A 22,471-nucleotide genomic window follows, 5' to 3' on the forward strand; every position below is an offset into this window, starting at 1 on the left:
TTAAGCCATCTCAGTTTCTTTATCTGTAAAATGGGAATAATACTAAGAATGCTATTACTATTTTGAAGGTAGCTCCATTCAATTGCTGGTCAGCTCTGCTTAGAATTTTCTTCCTTATATTGGTCAAAACTCCTAACCCTATTTTTACCCTTTGGGGTAACTTAAAGTAATTTCTTTTCCACGTTTCAGACTTCTAGATTTCTTCAACTGATCCCTACATGACATCATCAGCAAGGTATTCCCTGTCTTTGTTGTCTTCCTATGAATTCACTCTGATTCATCACTGCCTCTCTTAAAATATAGTGGCCAGGAATGAACATATCGTTCAATAAAGTCTGATCAGGGTTGTATATAATAGGACTATTTTCTGTCTTGTTCTGGAGTCTGTGACTCTATTAAGTTTTTTTTTTAAAGCATTTGTGCCATACTTTGGGCTTATTCTGAGCTTGTACTTAATCAAAATCCAATTTTTTAAAAACTAAATTCACTCCACCCAATGCTTGATTGTTCATATTAAAACTCACGGGAAGGACTTCACATTCATGCTTGTTAAATCCTAATTTCATCAGTTTGATTTTGTTTGATGAAGATGTTTGTCATGGTAATAGAGAATGCCTAACAAAGTTCAAATGGAAGAGAGTTCTGTAAGATGGTGAGGTCCTCCACATGTAATTGTTTGTAGAACATATTGAACTCTTTGTATTAAGCTCTGAAACATTAAAGAACCTCCTAAATTATGTCCATAATCATTCAGAACAGTTTGGCCTGTCGACATACAGAAAACCAAATAGTTGAAGAATGCCTTTCATTCATTTCAATCTGTGATATTTATGGGGATAGACATAAAGCTGGTTCATTAGTTTAAATCATGGACAGATACTATGCACAAAAAACCTGGTCCTAGAACTGAACCAAGAAAGCTGGACTGCTTTTCAAAAATTGTGCAGTGCTTTTGATGACCTCAAGTTTCTACTAGAACCAAAGACACATATTTTAACAGTGATATTCTTCTGGCGGTGCTGTATGATGATTCAAGGAATTCCACGGTCTCTAAAGAACAAAAATTGTGAGTCACCCAAAGAACATTGGAGAGGTGCATAGTAGGACTGAGAACGCTGCAATGACACTAATGAGGATTTGCAGAGATAAATAAAATGGGATATCTACATCAATGAAATAAAAGCTTTATTGAAGCAATTTAGTAAATTCTTAGTTTGTCTCCATCACTCCAACATGTTGAGAACTTTTGAAATCTTAATTTTGTAAGATAAGAGAATCTCCAAACTTTTTTTCTTTTGCAATTCAAATTTGCAGATGACCCCAAACTGAATAGGATAGTGATTGTACTGGATTACCTCAACTACTCATTCCCTGTCACAGACATGGTTCTAAACACTCTGCACTCTCCCTCACCCCATTTGTCGAGTCAGTTGACAGATTTTGAGATTTTTACCTTCATAATATCTCTCACATCTAATTCCTTTCCCCTTTATGTAGCTTAGTTTGTACTACCTCCTATCACCTTTGTCCAGGCTCTTATCATATCCTGTCTAAATTATTACAACAGATTCAGAATGAGTGTCTTTCAAGTTTGTCCCTATTCTAGTCTCTTCTACTTGTTGTGGCTAAAGAAATCTTTTTTAAGTGCAAATCTGACTTTACTCAACCAATGGCTCCTCTTATTGCTTCTAGATTACAGGGATTCTCAAACTGTGCTCTGGGAATTTGGTTTAAAAATTTCTATAGCTATTTTTCATTATAATTTCAATTTCCTTTGTGACCTTATGTATTTTATTCTATACATTTTAAACATTATTCTGTGCTTCCATAGGTTTCACCAGACTGCCAAAGAGACTGATGACACAAAAGAGACAAAAACCTCTGCTTTTGCATAAAACAAATTTCTCTATGAACTTTTATTGTCCTATGTAATCTACCCCCAACCTACCTTTTCAGCCTTCTTGGATATTATTCTTCCTCCTACACTCTGTAATCTCACTAAATTGGCTTTCTTTCAGCTCCTCACAATACATACAGTCTCTCTTCTTCCAAGTTGTGTCTTAGACACCATTTTCTACATGAAGCCTTTCTTGATTCTTTCCAACAGCTAGTGTACTCCCTTCCAAAGTATACACATACACACACATGCATGTGGGCACATGTGTGTATTTTTATATTTATGCTATAGAGATGTTTAAATGTACTGCTCTTCCCCCATTAGAAAGCAAGCATGTGCTAGGTAAGGATCATTTTGTTTTTTTGTACTTGTTTGTTCAGAAGCAACTAGTATAGTGTCCAGTACAGGAACTTAGTAGGTGAGAGACATAATAAGGTGTAGAAGCAGAAAGAAGAAGAAAAAGAAGAAGAACAAAGAAGGAAGAAGAAGAGGAAAAGGAGAAGAAAAAAGAGGAGGAGAAGAAAAAGATGAAGGAGGAGGAGGAGAAAAGGAGGAAGTTTCAATGCACTGCAGATACATAGATGAAATATAATAGTTCCTACCTTGGGGATATGATGCAAAGGTATACAAATATAATTGAAGGGTGGGATGTGATGGGACATAGGAAACATTGTACCTAAAAATTTGAGAAGGGAATTTTGGGAACCATGGGATCATAGATGTAGATGAGAGGAGATGATTTATATCAACTAGTCCAATCCTCTCATTTTACAGATGAGGAATAGAGGCCCAGAGGAGCCAAATAATTTGCCAGGATCACACAGCTAGTAGGTGAGTGATCCAGGTTCAAACTCAGATCCTCTGATCTTTAATTTGGGTGTTCTTTCTGTATGTTTGATGGACAGATGGCACCTCTACCAAGACTTGAAGAGACAGATTTTCCCTAGGCAGAAAGAAGGAGGGAGTGCATTTTAGGAATGATGGAGGGATATGGATGAGACTAGGGACAATATGAATGCCAAAAGTTGTAGCTTTAGATAAATTCACATCTCATATACTCTTCCAAGTCACTGCTTATTGTCACAACCCCCTTTGTGAAATGACTTTCCCTTTAAGACAGACACTGGTGATGACTAAAATGTCATGACTCCTCCGTGCCTTGGATGTGAATTTGAGTTTTAATAAGGAGAAAACACTTGGGCCACAGGGAATAGACCAGAGGAGACCTCTTGGCTATAACATAGAAGCAGCTGCTGTCCACCATCAGCCTAGGATTTGCCTTAAAGGGGTGGGCCACTGGCAGGTGGTGCTATGACATTTTAGAGTAACTGGGTTCCCCAAGGAGGACTACTGGTCTTCTTAAATCAGTAGCACATTTTATTTGTCTTACTCAGATTATAACAGGATGCTTTAGATGAAAGAAAGGGAGGGGCAGAGACCTAAGGAGTAGGGGGGAAGGGGAAAGGGGCAAATTTACTGTTATACAGAAACTAGTCTAAGAATGGATGAATACAAAGCTCCCAAATTCATTGCACAAATTTAAGTCCAGTATCTTGGACTTGTGCTAGCTCTATTTATATTACCCTTCACTTAAAGAACCTTACATACAATAACAATTTAGGAGAAATGTAATCTGCATTTTACCCAGTTTAAATTTTTTTGGTTTATTTGTTTTTGAAGGAAACGCCTTCTACCATTACAGATTGACATTTGAAATTCAGTTTTAGGGAGCTGCTAGGGACACTGATCACTGGATTAGGGCTGGACAGGACCATAGAGTCTAAGTCCTTCATTTTATAGAAAAGGAAGCTGACATAAATAAAATGATTTGTCCAAGGTCACACAGTTAGTGTCTAAGATAAAATTTGAACTTATAGCTTTGTGACTCCAAGTCTAAAGCCCTATCATTAAACAACATTTCCTTTGAGTCAAAAAGGTAATATGGGTAAGAGATGGGACTTGAATCCAGAATGCCATTATTTATGGCATTTTGCTTCTTTATTTACCTAATGATAGAAGGGGAAAATAAAAATAAATAAATACAGCTATAACCCAATTCTATATCTACATTTATATCTGCCAATATTCAGGCCTTTCATATCGGCATATGGCATTCATTTTGTCCCCAGTATCATCCCACATAATATAGACACAATTCTATATCTATCAATAATCAGTTGTGACTCTGTGTCTCTGTCTCTGTATCTCTGTATCTTTCTCTTATCATGCCTGATGATTGATACATATACACATATATACATAGGCATAGAAATGCTTGTATAAATATATATTTATCATATATGTACTTATACATGTATCTGTAAATATATACTATACATATACAATAATCAGAAGCACCGTGAATGCATTGCTGCTCCAATTATTAAGCCTGACTTAGAACCTTCCAGGTAACCTAGAAACTATGTCTTTTACATAAAAATCTTGAAGAAGTTTAAAAAGACTAAATTAATGTACATATGCAAACTGACCTCTGTAAAGTTGTCCCAGGTAAAGAAAAATGCAATTTATTTATTTGTGCAATTCTGTTACAATGGAATTTGAAATTCTTGACATTGGCAAACAAGTCATCCCTATGTTTGTTTTGGTTTTTCATAACTTTGGCTGTTTGAGGCTTGCTCATTTGAATTTGTTTAACACCTAATTAAAACAATCATTAGCTGTTTTTTGTATCCTTCATTATTTGGGGGATCTAGGAATTTAAGACCCATTTCTTGAGGCAGAATCAAACAGTCCAGTTTTGCTTGGACAATTTTTACTTGGATATTTTCTCGAGAGTGTGCATGAAAGGATGATGACTCAAGTTAGAAGAAAATGTCAGATTATGTTTGGTAAAGACATGTCCCATCTCTAGGACAGATCTTGTCTGTGCCTTTAGGGTACAGATTTCTAACAAACTGGGCCAATTAGTTTTCTGAAAGCAGCCTCAGTTTCCTTATGATTTTACTAATTCAAGTGATTTCCATATTCGAAAGACTAAGTGTGTAGATTTCTTGTAAAAAGAACACAGGACTCCAATTTTCACATGAGCAAAATGAGAGTTTTGTGTTGGAGGGGGTCTGATTATGGAGTTAGAGAGAACTGGGTTCAAATTCTATTTCTGTTATCTACTAGTTGTGTGACCCTGAGCAAGTTACTTAAACTCTCAATGTCCCTAGGCAATCTCTAAAAGTCATAGATGAGTAGATGAAGTGTGTAGGGGAAGAGACTTTCCACACAAGGAGATCTTGACAAAAATGAAACCACAGGAGGATGATATATCCTCCAACTAAAAAATGACAGTACGAATTAGTAACATAGAGTTACTCAACTGAATTTCTATTTTAAATAACTTTATTTTTAACTTTTACAAGCTCTTATTAGAAATGCTTTGGTATCAATTCAATAAAAATATGCTGGAATTTTCCCATTTGAAGCATATCATTTAACTGCAACAGGTGAACATTTGTTTGTTCCAGATATCCATATTTTCTTTTTTTCTTTTTTACAAATAATGTTGACCATGAATGCATGGCATTATATGCATGTGTTATATTTAATCTATGTACATAACATGTGTATGTTTTTATACACACATCATGCCATTTTGGGTATGGAATTCAAGGGAAGAAAAAAAGCAAAACCATCCAGAAGAGAATGTGAGGGCTTTCTTCAGTTTCTTCTTTCAGAGATGCTTACTTATGTAAGTAAGCATCTGTCAGATCACCTTTTTCCCCAGTTTTGCCATTCTCATCCTTAGTGCTGTGAATGAGAGACAGAATAAAAATATGTTAACTCATGCCAGACAGCCTGATTTTAACTCCAAATATCTTTTGGATAAGAAAAAATGGGAAGCAAGCAACATACCTCCAATGGTTTGGTCCAACACCGTAAGCATTGATTTATGCACGAAAAGATAGTAGAAATAAGCGGTGGTTAACTTAAAACAGAAGCATGTTTAGAAATAGAAGGAGCCTATTATTACAATGATTAGAAAAATGAGTGCTGGATTTGTATAGCAAATATCCAATTAGTGCAGTAAAGATAATATTAAATGTAGTTAAGTACATACAGGTTAGTAGTTGTGCATATTTCTATCCTACAGAACATATCTAAGCAATTGTTGTTTGAAATCTGGGTTTAAAAGGCTTTCCCCCCTTTTGAATCTATATAAACACCAGGCTTACTGTGTGATCCCAATATTGATAGATCAAAATTTATTTCAGAGAACCATAGAAGCTCCCAGTTGCAAGGGGATTGCTAAAGAGCTCATTTAATTTGGCCAATGTTAATTATGGATCTATTATATGTCAAGCACTATGTTAGGCATCAGAGACAGAACTCAGGAGTCTTTAGGCTCATAGAGAAGATAGTCTGTTACTTATTACCTTAGACAAATAAGTCAACCTCTCTGGCCCTCAGTTTCCTCAACTGTAAAATGAAGCATTTGGGCTAGTTGACTCCTAAGGCTCACATCTGTCTTTGAATAAAAAGAGTTAAAAGTACCACAGAATATCAAAATTGCAACTAGCATTATTTTCACTCAAGGCAATTAGCACTAGAGATGCAGGGGGGAACTCTTCTTTAAGGACTTTTTAAACTTTTTCCTCTTGCAAACCCTTTTCGCCAGAGAATTTTTGTTTGTGTTACTCTGAGTATATAGGTATATAAAATAGGTATACTAATATTAAATCATAAATACATGACGCCTACATTCAGTTATGAGAACCCATATGGGAATGCAAACCACAGATTAAGAAGTTGGGCTCTATATCATACCCATTGTGGGCATGTTGGGAAAATTCCAAGGTTTCTACTTTACAAACGTTTATCTATTAAGGGGAAGAAACATACCTAATTGATAGGGCTTGAATTAGGCAGGGGAAGAATACTTTCTTAAAAAGATGCTATAAATGTCTTCTACATTTTCCATCCTGGGACAAAGTCTAGTTGTCTCATCCTGCTCTGCAGAAAATAGTTTTTAAAATATGAGAAGAGAATCTGACTTTTTTTCCTATAGGAATCTTTAAATTTAGTCTACTTGAAGATTATTGGAAGACTAGCTCCCCCTTCACTCTTGGCCAGGGCTTAAACTACAGAATGAGCAAACAATGCCAAAGCAGGAGGTAAAGATTGGAAGGAAAATTGTATTTTGTGTTTTTTCCCCCCCCTGTAATTTTCTCTATTCTTTTCATCTCACACTATAATTTGTGCTTTCCTGGAGAGGAGGGAAAATGTTTTTGTCCATGCTGTGGACAGTGTAGAGAGATGTTTATTCAAGTTTTAAAAATGGCACATTAAACCTGAGGGCTAAAATCACAAGTATCCTATTTCATGGGTTATCATATTTTAAAGGGCTCTTGAATACAACTGTCTAGTTCTTAAATAAATAAAGATATGATGAAGATTAAATACTTATGATTTTTTTTTTCTTTTTCTTTTACAGGATCATGGCACAGCAGAGGAAGAGTAGCTCCTTGGGGTTAGAGAACACTGGGGACAGAAAGATCTCTATGAGTGACAACTATGTCTAGGCGTCCTTTTCACTTTTTTTGGATTCAAAATATGACTAGATAAAGACATTGGTCTGGATGATTCATGTTTAAGTACTTAGCCTCCCAGAGGCAATTTTCAATACGACTTTCCCCTTTTTGTGGTTGCTGTAATTGCTATTAACGGAGTCTACAGGTTTCACATGGTTTAGGGATTAGGTAGAGGAGACAAGGAGGAAAAAAGGAAATGGAAGTTGGGGGGTAGAGAGAGAGAGAGACAGAGACAAGACAGAGAGAGTCAGAGAGACAGAGAGTCAGAGAGAAAAAGAGATGAGAGACAATGTCAGAGAAGTCAGGAAAGGGAGTAGAAGGGAAGAACTAAGTGGTATTTTTGTGGGGTGGAGGAATGAAAGGGAGAAATTGTTGTTTGTGTATGGGTTTGACTAAAAGACCTTTGTGGTTCCTTCCCATATTGAAATTCTGTGATTTTTTTTTAAATAAAGCACCAGCAGGAGCATTTAATAATCCAATAACATCTATATTTAGCACTGAGGTGTCTTGAGGTTCAGATTAAAATCACAGTCTAAAATCTTAATTGGTGTTCTTGATGCTACTTCTCAGATCTATGAAGTTGGCATATTTTGGCTTCAGTGTATCCAATTTCCCTAGACTAAGAAAGCGCGCTTCCAAAAACATCCTTCTCCCCAAGGTCAAATAAGGTTCTCATACTCAGTCCTTCCTCCTCTGAAAACTAGTTATCAGGAAATAATGTTTCATCCATTCACTTTTACATGCAAATTATTGATAAGGTCTTCAATATCACTTCTCACAAGATAATTTCCATTTTAACTGAACTCTTAAGGAATCCAGTCAAAAGAATGCAGCTGAATGCAGTGGTGGAAATCACAAGAGATTGGAGTAAAACTTTTTTTTTTTTTTTTTTTTTAATGCTGGGAGAAGGGAGGAATGATGGAGCTTCTGATGCCTTTGAAATCCAATTATCATAAGTAGTTACTTGTTCCACCTGTGTAAGGCCGAGCCTGCAGACTCAGATATGTATGTTAGACCATTTTCCTGACTAAAGTTTTATCTTAGATCTGTAATTCATGGTCTAAATAAGAGAACAGTAGCCTGAAACAATTTAATGGGAGAGGTAGTGAATTCAGAGTATTTTATCTTACAAGTAACTTTCAATGATAATAGAACCCTTTGAATTGTTACTTTGTCTGGAATAGGTTTTTCCTGTTTTGATTATTTTAGCTCAGTGGCCATGATTAGTGTTGTCTGAAAAAGTTAGTCACTTCCTGCCTTTATCCACTTTGCAAATGTGTTGACACTGTTAGAGCAGAAGAAATGAGGATGTTGAAGAGAGCTGGTTAATTTCCAAGTTCAAAAAGGGAAAGGTTTTAAAATATGTAATGCAGTCTTTGTTGATCATAAATGGTCCATTATTCTTTTCAAACTCTCCCAAATTGTTTTCTTAGCTGAAATTAAGCTGAAAGGTTTAAAGATTAAACAAAGCTCATTGTTGGAAAAGAAAGGAAAGCTGGTGGTGGCTCAGGCTTGCTTTTGTGAAGTCCCATCTTTTCAGTTCTGATCTAAGAAGGGAATTTGAGGGCACTCTCTCTGAGAAGCCAAAAGTTTCTGCAAATAACTAAACCTAAGTTTGGAATTGGCACATTTAACTTAATTAGCTAAATGAATGGGATGGAACTCAACTGTTTGTCAGGAGGAGTGCAGCCTTAAGGACACTAAATCGCCCAGGAAGACACTTTTTTTGAGAATGCAAGTACAATCATACTTTTAAAATGTTTTGAATTAATTGGAACTTCAAAACCATTGGTTTTCAATAAAATTCACTTTAAAATATAAGCTTTAGAAATTCTTTCATTTTTTATAATTCTTAGTGCCTCTGATTCTTATGTTTAAATAGTCAAAGCTGAAGAAGGTTATGGGAAATTCTCAGTATGGGAATTCCTACCAACACATTACAAACTGTTTATAATTGAGTTCACAATTCTCCTTGAGATGCCTTAGGCATAGATAAGTGACTTCACTAGAGCCACCCACCTAATAAATGACACAGGAGGTATTTGAACTTCAGTCTTCTTGACTCCAACCCCTGCATTTAATATTCCACACCATGGCTTCCTCATCAGTTAATACAGTCATTCTAATTTATTATGATATGCCTTTTTTTGTTCTTTACAAATGTGAACTGGAAATCAATAATCTGCCTGTGTCCTGGTGACTGAGATGCAATAAATCTAAAAAAAGATGAGTTATCATTTTTATAGAAAAAATGTCAAAGATGATTTTCTATTCATGTTCTGTTATAAAAATTGATAGTATGAGAAATGCATGTATTTGTGTAATAAATCTGTTGAAAAATAAATTTGCTGAACTGGAAAAGGGAATGCAGAATTAAAAGATATACAAGCACTAGGAAAACTCATGTTACTCCTATTTAAAAAAATAAGGAAATAGATAATCAAATTATTAAAATATAAAAAACTCAGTGAAGGAAAAATACCAGGAAAATAAAGGCTTTTCTTGAAAAGTTAAGGCATATGTTAGATGATAGACAAATAATTTTGAAGTGTTTGATATGTGCAGGAAAAAAAATATTGTCAGTTACCTAATATAAAAATTCTCTTCATATAAAATAGCATAACATGTCTGAAGAGGAACTTAAAATAACTACAATAAAATAATACAATATACAAGTATGACTACAATCTTTGTCCATCCTGTATTCCTTCTTAACAAAGCCTTTTTTAGGGCTGTCCTTGTAAAATTACCCACTTTAACATTGGATATGCCAAATTTAACCTTATGATTAAGAAGAAATGTGAGTTAATAAAATAGATGCATAATGACAATTCATATGAACAATTTTGAAAATAATCATTCCATATTAGTTTTTCTGATGATCCAAGAAGTGCTAAGCAAGAAGACTTATTAATCAGAAGGAGCAGCTTAAGGAAGCTATTCATCACATGACTGAACAGCATTGACATGCTTTGTCTTTTTTATTACCTGTAAGGGAAGGATCCTCTGTCCCATCTCCAGCTCTGTAACCATCAAGATTAGGATGGTGGATAGGATGATTTAAGCTTTCCTTTTGTTCATTCAGGGCTATGGGCTTTTTTTGAGGTGACTGATGGCTTGAATTTTCATGTGGATTGATTTCTGATCTCTTTCTGGGGAGTGGTGTTGGCTTAGCAGGTTGGTAAACCTTACTGTAGTGGCCGACTGGATGATAGGATGGTTTTTCAGCTTCTCCTTCCTCCTCTTCATCATCATCAATCACCACGAGCTCGGCATGGATGATTCCATCATACCCTGTTAGGAGCTTTTTTTCTTCTTCATCATCCTCCTTTGCTTGCTGATACCCCATGAAAATCATGGTAACAGGTTTTGAGTCATCTACATTACAAGGCATGGATTGAACAACATTGTATTTGATGTCTTCCTCATTTTCCTGGAGAGTTGGTGAAGAACACGGGTATACTGACTTCCTAATGGATGACTCTTGGGGGCTCTCTCTTGCCTTGGATGAGGGTACACATTCTTCCTGCATCACATTTGTTTCTTCCCAAGATGGCATCATCTTTGGATGGGTACGAAGGCTATCCTCTGTTTGCTGACCCATTGATCTGGGGCGAGGTATTGGTCTCGTGGTGCTGAGATGATTCTCTTTCTGTAAGCCATTTCCCAAGCTGTGTGAAGAACCATTTAAACTACTGCCTAGTCCATTAGCTTGAACGTGCATCCTTTCTGGAACATTTGGTCCAGTGGTTACACCTTCTTTCTGTGGGGTTAAAGGTCTACAAAACTGGTTGGCGTATACAGGCTCGTGGTATTCGGTTGGAGATTTAGAGTTTCTCTCTGAGGCTTGTCTTAAAAGTTCCTCCACCTCAATGGGTGCTAGATCATCAGTGCCATTATGTGCAACATGGTGATTGGAGCTGACTGCATAGATGGATTTTCGGCCATCATCATAAACTTTTACACCTGTACCTTTAAAGTCATCAGATGGGAGAGGTATTGAAGATAATACTGTGCTCTCTCCAGTCTTCATGTCTTTTTCAACTTTAATTTCCATGGTGTACAAAGCTATTGAAAAACAGACAGAGAGAGCGAGAGAGAGAAAGAGAGAGAGAGTTCATTTTTGATTTAACATTCATTCAATAAATACTTATTGGATTTTTGTTATATGCAAACTCATATTCTAGGTCAGAGAAAAACAAAAAGCTTAGAATCTAAGATAGAGGATAAAAATAAAATAATGTAATTAAAAGAAGAATAAAAGAACTCTGCCTTTGATGTGTTGTTGCCTTTCTACAGATTAATTACCATCTCTCCTCTCTGGATTGTTTCCCACCAGAAAAAAGTTAACTTGCAGGAGTGAACACAGACTTTTGCCTTTTCCTCACCCCCTTGTTCTTGGTTTATTTTATGTTGTTTACTCCATTAGATTGTGGGCTACTTGAAAGCGGAGATTGTCTTTTACATTTCTTTGTAAACCTAGCTTTTAGTACAGTGTTTGTAACACATACAAAGTGTTGAATAAAAGTTTATTATTTCCTGAAAAATAGTACATAGTTCTCTTTTTAAACAAGAATTTACAACTATACTACTGAGAAATATACAAAGGAAAATTCTTACAGAATGTAAGTTTTTTGAGGGCAAGAACCACTTCATTTTTGTCACTGCATTCCTGATGCTCAGTATATTTTTTGGTATATAGTAAATGCTTAATAAATGCTTGTCAATTAATTGATTGACATGAAGAAATAATGCTTTTACTCTCTGTCTGAAATTCTTTTCTTCTAGCCTCCCAAGGTTTTCTCCCTGACTATCTGCCCTGACTTTCAAGTTTTACCCTTCCCTCTTCTAGAGATTTTGATATTCTGGTCTTTACATGTTTGAGACAACTAATAAACTGCCTGCTCTGCCTATTGCCCTTCACTAGAATCTAGACTCTGTTTCCTGAAATCTCCCTAAGATCCTGAGTTTGGTACCCGTATCAAGCAAGTTTTCCCTACATTTAGACAGATTTTTAAAAACTTTGACATACATCAAATTGGTGACCTATGCTAGATGCCTTATTATTGTTAGAGCTTATACGACAGACATTCTCAGGGTTAAGAAATACTAGATACCTGTTCCTGGCCTAGCTGAATACTGTAAACTCCTTCATGTTTTTGGAGGTTCACTTGCCTCCAAAATATAATGGTTTATTTGCCACCAAAAAATAATGGTTTATTAGGCTCAAGGTGGACCATGAGAAAAAATTCCTTAGATTATACAACCTCCCTTTTCCCTATTTATGTTCATAAGGTAGGTTCTAGAAATACCTCCTTTACCCCTAGTTATATTCATAAAATTGAAATTTTGAAAATTTCAAAATGCAAATTCTAAATATAATACGATATGATGCCAATATGATAAACTGATGGGATACCTTTTCTATTTTGCTCATCCTCTTCTATTCCTTCATCTCTTTCCCTCCTTAATCTAGATGGTATATAGGATTTTGGAAGATCAGGAATATTGGCATAAATGTCTTCAATGGTCTCTGTGAAATTGAGAAAAAGGCAATATAAGTTTAAATGTTTTCAGGCAATGAAAAAATTGCAAGCAAGCTTATTAAAAATATCTTCATTTTCTAAGAGCCATACTACCTCAAACTATACATACCTTCTGGTTTTTCTGTCTTTTCCACCTTCACAGACTATAAAGAGAAAATATGTAATTATTGCAGTTTTTGAAAATTATTTCAAAATATAAACTAAATTTCAGTAGTATTGGATATTTTTTAAAGGGAATACTTCTGTGAAGGAATAATTTTTAAATTCCTCATTGCCTACTTACCTTTATAATGTCTTCTGCTGTTCTCTCAACTGATTTTAGTTTCTTTAAAATTGCCTCTTCATGAGCTGAGATTTTCAATTCTGCTTTTTCAAGCTCTTCAATCTCTTTCTCAAGTCTGAGAACAAAAGTTTACAGAGTTGGTAAGGGCTGATACTATAGAATATTGGTTGCCAAATATCCACTTAGAATATTATTACTTAAAAGAAAGGACTGAGTAATTCATTTGGAATTGGGAACCATTAGTTCACTAAATACCTCCTTTTCTGCATGTCTTTTTGTGTTGGGAAGATAATCTACAGTTCTCAAAGACTCTTCCAAGAAAAGAAAAGCTCTAATAATGTCTAACATGTTGGAAGATTTTGGGTATGACTATATCTTTGGTCTGGTGCTTTTTATCATTTTTACCAATATTGTCCTAAATTAGCAAGTTGGCATAGATCATTAACACACATATAATATAGTCAGGATGCAAGATGATCTTAATATGTGGGACTAAAGCTAATATCATGAAATTTAGTAAAGAGAAATGAAAATTCTTATACTTGGGTTCAAAAAATCAATACCATAAATATAAGATGTTAGAGGTATGATTCAGCATATGGTATATGTGTGTGCACATCTGGATCTGTTTTCTTCTCTCAGAGGATGGCTAAGCAACCATTTCTCTATCTATACTAAAATTAAAGTTATGCTATTAATAGAAATTGCTACTGTAGAGAATAACCCATTTATTTACCTGTAGGTAAAACCTAGTGAGTTGTCTGAGGCACATCAAGTTCAAAGACTATTTTTTAAGATTCTGATTCCATGTCCTCTTACCCTAGCAGTATGATTTCCAGATTACATTTGAGTGGGTTCATTGTATTTTCCTCAACTCCCACATTTAATTTATATACTTTTAACCTCATGTAAGTTCCTGAAGATTGTTATTATTTCCTTAGGATTTCCCTTGCCTCCTTTCAGTCATTTTCAGTTGTGCCTGATTCTTTGTGATCCCATTTGAGATTTTCTTGCGAAGAGACTGGAGTTTTTTGCTATTTCCTTCAGTTCATTTTACAGATGAGGATACAGATGACCAGAATTAAGTGATTTGCCCAAAATGGCACAACTAGTAAGTATCTAAAGTCAGATTTGAATTCAGGTCCTCCTGACTCCATAAGTCAGTGCTCCATCCACTGTGCCATGTAGCTGGAATCATAGCATACTCATTGTTCAGTGATGATGGTGAAATACTATAGGCTAGTGTTATCTTCTAGAAAGAACATAATACTAAAAATTAGATCTAGGCTTGGCTCTCTTATTAGTTATTTTATCTCAAGCCTGCTACTTGATCTCTCTGTAACTTCAGTTTCCTTAGAAATAAAACAGCAATATTTAATCAATCAACAAAAATTTATTAAGTACCGCTTATGTTCCAGGTACTGTTCAAAGCACTCCAGACACAAAGACAAAAAAATCAAAACAAAAGAAGTGGTCCCTACTTTCATTCTAACAGGGTTTGTAACATGTCCATAAATAAGTCTGTACAAAAATCTAGTACTGATGATAAATATGCTACAACTTCTCAAAGAGCCATGATAATTAACATTTCTAAGGGTCTCTCAGATCCCCAGATGAAAGTTATATGTTAGGCCAAAGACATATATCACTTTTTGAAATATTCAGAAACTATCTATAATCATTTGGCCATAGCCAACTCTTTATTTATATAGAGATTTTATGGTATAACTGAAAGATCATTGGATGTGAAAGGCAGAAAGGTCCGAGTACAAATTCCACCTTAAAAATTTTCTAGCTTTAAGGCTTTGCCAAGTCACTTAGTTTCTTCATCGACAAAATGGGGATAATTATATTTTTACTACTTATTCTGTATGATGATTGTAAAGATCAAATGATATAATGTTTTAGACACTTTGTCAAACTTAAAATACTATCTAAATGACAATTATTGTTAATTTGGAATTTTTTGACATGGATTATTTAAAATCACAGACTGCCAACAGATCATTCATTAATTCATGATATTTTATCAAAATGCTTATTGAAATAATGAAATATTTATTTTCTATTTAAACTTATAATATGTAGAAATGGATATTTGCTAACACTTTATACATGGATGTAACCCCACAGAAAATACTATCAATATGGATAACAGGAATATGGAAACTACATACATATATGAAGGATCTGTGACTTCATAGTGTGGGAAACTTTCAATGTGGGAAATCTGAATGCTACTATAGAAATGAGACAGAAAGAATACTCCCTTATTTAATAGGTAAATCCTAGAGAATTGTCTGAAGCACAGACTGTGTTGGATGACTCGATCAGTTATGTGATATTAGACTGAAATTTTAATCCAGTTCTTTGTAACTTCAATGGATAGAACTCTATCTATTATGCCACATTGCCTCTAAGACAGTAGAAGTATCACTGGTGAATAAATGGCCAGGATTCTGCTATTTTAAGGAACTAAAAAAGCTGGCTAGATCAGAATGGTATTTGAACTGAGAAATCTATATTTGAAAATGCTGAATTGGACAGCATTTTGGGCAATACTTTGGGATTTTAGTTATTTTCTAACTAGGTAACTGTATCCCAGAGTTTTGGAGATTTAATGACAGCTTACATTTATAGAGTACTTTAAACTTTGCAAAGCATTTTCAAAATATTATTTTGATACTCAGAACAACTTTTTGAGATAGAATTATTAATTCCCATTTTAAAGATGAGGAGGCTGAGGCTTAGGAATATTAAATGACTTTTACTTATAGTAAGTTTCTGAGACAGGATTTAAACCCAAGGCTCTCTTAATGGGTCACAGTGCAATGAATATTGCTGGATGCTAGTGTTGAATATTGAATAAATTGCCACATGACACAGAGAGGGATTTTACTTTATAAAAAAGTCTGTTGGCCCCTTTAAAAAGAATTCATTTAAAACAGGGGTGGAGAATCTTTGGTTTTGGGGATTATCAGATCAGATTCTGGATTTAATTTCATTTAGCCAGTGGGACAAATGCAGATAGTTAATATCTCAATTTTTGTCCATAGCAACAAAAAGCAACATATCTTTAAAACACAAGATGGGGGTATTGCTTCAAGAAAGTCATGCTATATTCTGTATCTGTGGATGCTTTGTTCTCTCTCTGTATTTCTCTCAATATGTGTTAGTCCCTGCAACTTTGTCTTTCTCAATGTATTTCCTCAAGAGTATTTTTGCTTCTTTCTCTATCTTCCGCTTCATTTTCTTCTACTGTTTTACTACCTATCACTTATTCTTAACTGATCATAATTTAGAACTATAAATATACATATACATTGTTGGTTATATTTATTAAAATAATTTATAATGTATAATTTGTACGTTACATAGTTTTGTTCCTTGATCTTAATTTCAAGAAACACTCTAAATTAAGTTATTTTTCTTAATTTTATATGCATATCCTTCCTCCTGACCCACTTGTCTCTCAGTATATAAAAATGATTTGCCATCCTTGATTTAAAGCAACAAAGATGTAGGGCTTCAATTGATACCTTCTTGGTATCTTTTGTTGACAGAGGGCTTTCAGTAGCAAAAAATGAACTATCAAGTGAAGGTGGGAGAAAAGAGGATACTTTCTCTTCCCACCCCCATCCTATTCTGAAAACTCTTTGGAGATTCTTTTGAAAATCCTTCTCACCTACTGCTGTATCTCGCTTACCCTGATGGTTCAGCATTTCCATAAGTACTGTCATTTCCTTCTCTGGTAGGTATTGCCTTTCAGAAAAGGCATTGGACTCGTGGAAATGCTGATTCAGTATGAAAGAAACAGGCTTTGAAACAAGACAAATACCCTTTTTGGAGCCTCCCTGACTGTGACAGAGGACCTGATGGATGCTAATGCCTCTTAGAGTTACTGGTAGTTGGTGGGCAGGTACCTGAGTGCCAATTTAGATAAGCAGAGTACATGAAAGAGGAATTGTAAATGCTATCCATTATTGGAATCTTTCTTCTGCCTGCTTCTTTCACTGACTGAGGAAGTAGTGGGGGAGGGATACTTACTTTTACTTAGCAAGCTCTAGAAAATATCTTTCAGTTCTTCCAAAGTTTTGGTAATAACCCCCTTCATCACCAAGGGATAATTCCCTGAATTCAATCCCAACAGCAATTTGTTCTCTTACAAAAAGGATTGAACATAAACTTCAGGTATTTTAAGCACTGGCTATTTCAAAAAGCAATTTTTTGGCTGCTGAGAATCCATTTGTCTCTTTCAGATTTTGGTAGTATTAAGAAAGAATCATGGTCAGGTGAAATTTATTATTATCAGAAAAACAGATTGGAATTCAGGAGGGGTCTTAATAAACTTCCAGGAACCCAAGAGTTCTATATGCCAGTTCTTCCCCCAACTGTTGCCTAATTGTTTTAAAAAAAAAAAAAAACAACAACAAACTTTTGAAAGTACTGAGCAGTTGTCAAGTATTTTGGTAAGGATGAATTTTATTTTTAATGGGCCCAATTATGTTGCTTTATATAAGCAAAGATTTCCTAATAATCAGAACTATTAGGATGGGCTGCTTTGGGTAGTAATGAGTTCCTTCATATTGAGAGGTCTTCAAGCAGAGACTGGATAACGACTTGTTAGAAATATTGCAGAAGTTATGATTTCATCAGTGATGTAGTGGACTAAATGTTCCCCGAGGTTTTTCTATGAAGCAGTGTTGTGTAGTGGGAAGAACACTGGATTGGAATTAGAAAATGGATTTGAATCCTGGTTTTCCTACTTGCTCCTTGTGTGACTTTGAATGAGTTGTTTAAGCTTTTGAAGTCTTAGCATCCTCATCTTATCTTTAAAATAAAGGTGTTGTATTTGAGGACCTCTAAGGTCATTTCCAACTCTAAATTTTATAATTTTATCCTTTATAAGCTCTATGAGGAATTTAAAAAGAGTAAATCTATATGGCTGTCTTTATCTTTCTTTTCAAAATCTTTTTGTTGGGGAGGCAATTGGGGTTAGGGTCCAGGGTCACATAGCTAGTAAGTGTCTAAGGTCTGACTTGAACTCAGGTCTCCCTGACTTCAGGACTAATGCTCTACCCACTGTGCCACTTTGCCACCCCAGTATAATTTAGAATTTAGAATTTAGAATAATTTAGAACATAGTATTCACTTTGCTCATCAGAATAACAGTGGGTTTCATTCTTTCCTCTTAAATAAGACTGTAGAATGGTAAAGACAGGTGGCAGATTTGTATATGTGTGGACCTTGCCATATAAAGATGATGCTCCTGAGACACATTTGGGGGCTAATACTACGAATTGCTCATTCATCTTTGTGACCAGTGGTTCCAATTAGGAAAATGCATAGTGGAACCAGCTATTTACTTAGTCTATATGAAGATCCTCATATGAATCCTGATCTTTAATTACATTGGCGGTTTTTAGAATATAGTAGGAATGTTGCTCTGGGGAACCCATTCTTATTTTTGAATACTGTATTTATTGAGATGAGGTCTCAGAAGGCAATAACATTGCATTATCATTGGAGTCAAATGTATGTAGGCACACACACATACATACAAATACCACATATATTATTTATGGATAATACATAACAGTCAATTTGTATTTGCTGAATGCATGGCTAGCCCCAAGCTAGTAGAGACCTGTTAAATTTATTTTATTCTCAGGCAGGGAAACTTAGCACGACAAACTTATTCAAATCTTTTTATCTATCCATCCATTCATATGCATATATATGTATGTATTTATATGAAAACCAATTTTCAGGTTAATTTACCTACCCCTAGGCTCAAATAATCTCATACTTTAAGGATCTATTATATAATTGGTGTAGATAGACCCTCCACTGATAGAAACTATAATCTCTCATAATTTAGCAGAACTTTGAGAGTTTCTGTGGATGAAAATTTTATTATTTGGCTGTTCACTTTCTTGTGATAATGTTTTTCAAACTTAGGTAAGTTGGGCTCCTTAGAAAAAAAGCAAGTCATAAGTAGATAGTAAGTTCCACGAGGGCAGGAACTCTCTCTCTCTCTCTCTCTCTCTCTCTCTCTCTCTCTCTCTCTCTCTCTCTCTCTCTCTCTCTCTCTATATATATATATATATATATATATATACACATATATAATAGATATATTTTTGTTTGCCTTGAATCTGCCTCTTGTATTTCTTGAAACATCCTTGTACTTAAGAAATGTTTATTGGAATGGATTACATTAGATCTGGCATATATTTTAGGTCATAATTGTTTTTTTTAATTTTTATTTAATAATTACTTTATATTGACAGAATCCATGCCAGGGTAATTTTTTTTACAACATTATCCCTTGCACTCGTTTCTGTTCCGATTTTTTTCCCTTCCCTCCCTCCACCCCCTCCCTTAGATGGCAAGCAGTTTTAGGTCATAATTGAAAGAAAAAATCCATGAGGAAGCACAAGACTAGTACATAAACAGAGGAAAATAAGAAGAATAAGTAAACTTAATTTATTAAAGTCTGTAACATTAAAGTTCTTACTTATGGTTTTATAGTTTAAAAGTTTCTAAATAACAACAGTTATAGTCACAACTGGTTGATATTGGCATTATATAGTTAATATTGAACTACTCAAAATTATTATTATTAATAATAGTAATTATAATAGCTAACATTGATTTAGCACTTTAAGGTCTGTAAAATGTTATCTCACATAATTCTCTCAATAATTCTGTGAGACAGATGCTATTATTATTTACATTTTACAGATGAGAAAACAGCCTGGCAGAAGTTAGGTGACTTGCTTAAGGTCACAAGCTATATAAGTGTCTGAGTCATGTGGAAAGGAAATATATTACTAACTTTATACCTAACAGTAACTACTAGAATGTGGGATCTAGCAATGCAATGGATATTATTCGTGTGCAATCTTAGTGGAAGGAACAAGTTAATTTAGATTACAGTTTGAACTTCATAAAAAAATGGTATCAAGCATGCAATCAATAGATTTGCAAAATATAGCCAAATGTAGCTTAGCTCTAAATGGAACCTACGAAATGACTAAGTTCCAAGAATACTAACAGAAGGTCTTCTGTGGGCAGTGTTTGCATAAATTCAGTTAGCATTGTGTTGACAAGGAAGAGGTAAACAAATGGCTGAGTAATACAAATTTATTGTTGGAAATGGAGAGGTTTATTGTAGCAATTCAAGACTAGATCATGGTCACCAGAAGCTACCACAATGATCAATTTAGATTAAGCTAGGAAACATGTAGACATATAACACTGTAAAAGTTTAGCACCTCCTAGCAACTTTACTTTACCCAGTAGTTATAATTATAATCCAATTACATGATATGAAGGTTGTTACCTTCATAAACAGACAATATATTTTCATATTATGAGTACAGAACTAAAAATATCCTGGAGAATTCAACCAATAAACCATTTTTTAACTGGTCCATTAGATTATAAGCTTGTTGGACGAGAATTGTCTTTTGCCTCTTTTTGTACATCCAGGACGTATCACAGTGCTTGGCACATAGCAGTGCTTGTTGTTGTTCTTGTTATTAAGTCATTTTTTCCATTCATCTTTGTGGCCTTATTTGGGATTTTCTTAGCAAAGAAGTGGTTTTGCCATTTTCTTCTCCAGTTCACTTTACAGATTAGTTAAACTGAGGCAAACAGGGTTAAGTGACTGCCCAGGGTCATACAGCTGTGTTGTTTCTGAGGGCCAGATTTGAACTTAGGAAGATGTCTTCCTGATTCCAGGTTGGGAGCTTTATCCACTGTGTCACCTAGTTGCCTAGTAGATACTTAACAAATATTTGATTTATTCGTTGACCCTAATTGCATGGACATAGCAATGAATCAGAAAAACTTAAAAACCATATTTTTCATTAATGCCACTATCTCAAATATTCAATATTGAAACAAAATATGGAATAAAAAGCTTTTGAAGTATAGAAACTTGAACAAGGAGATAAAATTCACATGAGAACAGCAAGAGATACATAGCATCTCTGCCATGTTTTCTGCTACTGGAGTTATATCAGGGATACTTTCAGTGAGCCTAGAGAAGATGAGCTTATATATATTTATTTTTGCTGAGGCAATTGGGGTTAAGTGACTCACCCTGGGTCACACAGCTAGGAAGTGTTAAGTGTCTGAGATCAGATTTGAACTCAGGTCCTCCTGACTTCAGAGTTGGGGCTGTATCCACTGCACCACCTAGCTGCCTTGATGAGCTTATATTTCTAACACTTTTGCCCAACTCTAAAAAAAATATTTAATCTGTCAATAAAATAGCTGGCAGAACACTAAATATAAGGGCATCTTAGTAAGAATAGTGACATTCTAGGAATATTTTTCTTAGTTTTAGTGATTAAGATAAAAACAACCACCACAATCACAACAATGTTTTAGTCATTATGAGTAAGTCCATCACTGATGCACATCAGAACCCTTTCATGACTTAGTAAACTATGTCATAAGTCACTGTGAGGAAAAGCATATTCAATCTTAGTCATACCCTGCAACATTAATTTAGTCAGACTGGTCCGGAGAGGACAGATAGACAATAACTCATTTGACTTGTACTTATGGTCTTTCCAAATTTGTGGGACCTGTCAAAACTTGTACTCTGATAGTTTAACTTTGAGAAGCCACATTATAATAAGGCACTAGAATGTTAATTTAGTGGAGGACCCATATTATACTAATTACCTGTCACATATGGCCATATTGTATATAGGAGAGCTTTATTGTTAGACTTCTCTGTGAGCTTTAGCTCGTAATAATTTAGAGTTGACCAAGGGTAAAAATTGTATTTCTTTTATAATATATAAACCATGTGACTGATGCTGATGGTGTTAGGGAAATATATTATTTATTATCTTTTAAAAAGTGTAGCACTTTGATTAATATTTTGATTAATCCAATAAAATTATTTTTCATTACCTAAAGTTTGTATTTTACTTACAATACTTATATTAAAGGATATATAATTCCTACAATATGGCAAATGCTTCAATTGATGCTGACAGCAACCTCTCCATATCTTCAAAGAATGTTTTGCTGTGCCCAAAATTATTCCTTAGGAGATAGTCAATCCTGTAGTGATGAGTGCCTAACAATAATAATAGGTGTCATTTATCTGGAATGGTCAAATTTGTAAAATGCTTCATATACATTATTTTCTATGATCCTTACCACAATCTTGTGAGAT

The 22,471-nt window shown here is 34.7% G+C and overlaps 1 protein-coding gene across 3 annotated transcripts in view; it reads right to left on the reverse strand.

The window, feature by feature from the left end:
* PALMD (palmdelphin) overlaps nucleotides 1–22,471 on the reverse strand; it is an 81,950-nt gene that overhangs the window by 10,191 nt on the left and 49,288 nt on the right. Inside the window, exons 4-9 of one of the 3 annotated variants that reach the window (XR_007953136.1) lie at nucleotides 13,267–13,381; nucleotides 13,093–13,126; nucleotides 12,857–12,970; nucleotides 10,426–11,505; nucleotides 5,762–7,387; nucleotides 5,231–5,656 (exon numbers count right to left, since the gene is read on the reverse strand). Coding sequence is in view for 2 of the 3 variants with exons in the window: in XM_051993271.1 (XP_051849231.1) it covers nucleotides 5,613–5,656; nucleotides 10,426–11,505; nucleotides 12,857–12,970; nucleotides 13,093–13,126; nucleotides 13,267–13,381 (1,387 nt within the window). In the remaining variant the exon portion in view is untranslated. Of the gene's footprint in view, nucleotides 1–5,230; nucleotides 5,657–5,761; nucleotides 7,388–10,425; nucleotides 11,506–12,856; nucleotides 12,971–13,092; nucleotides 13,127–13,266; nucleotides 13,382–22,471 lie in introns of those variants that run through there. The other 2 variants (XM_051993271.1, XM_051993273.1) reach the window with 2 other exon arrangements.

Source organism: Antechinus flavipes, chromosome 4 (assembly GCF_016432865.1).
Source record: "Antechinus flavipes isolate AdamAnt ecotype Samford, QLD, Australia chromosome 4, AdamAnt_v2, whole genome shotgun sequence".
NCBI lineage: Eukaryota > Metazoa > Chordata > Mammalia > Dasyuromorphia > Dasyuridae > Antechinus > Antechinus flavipes.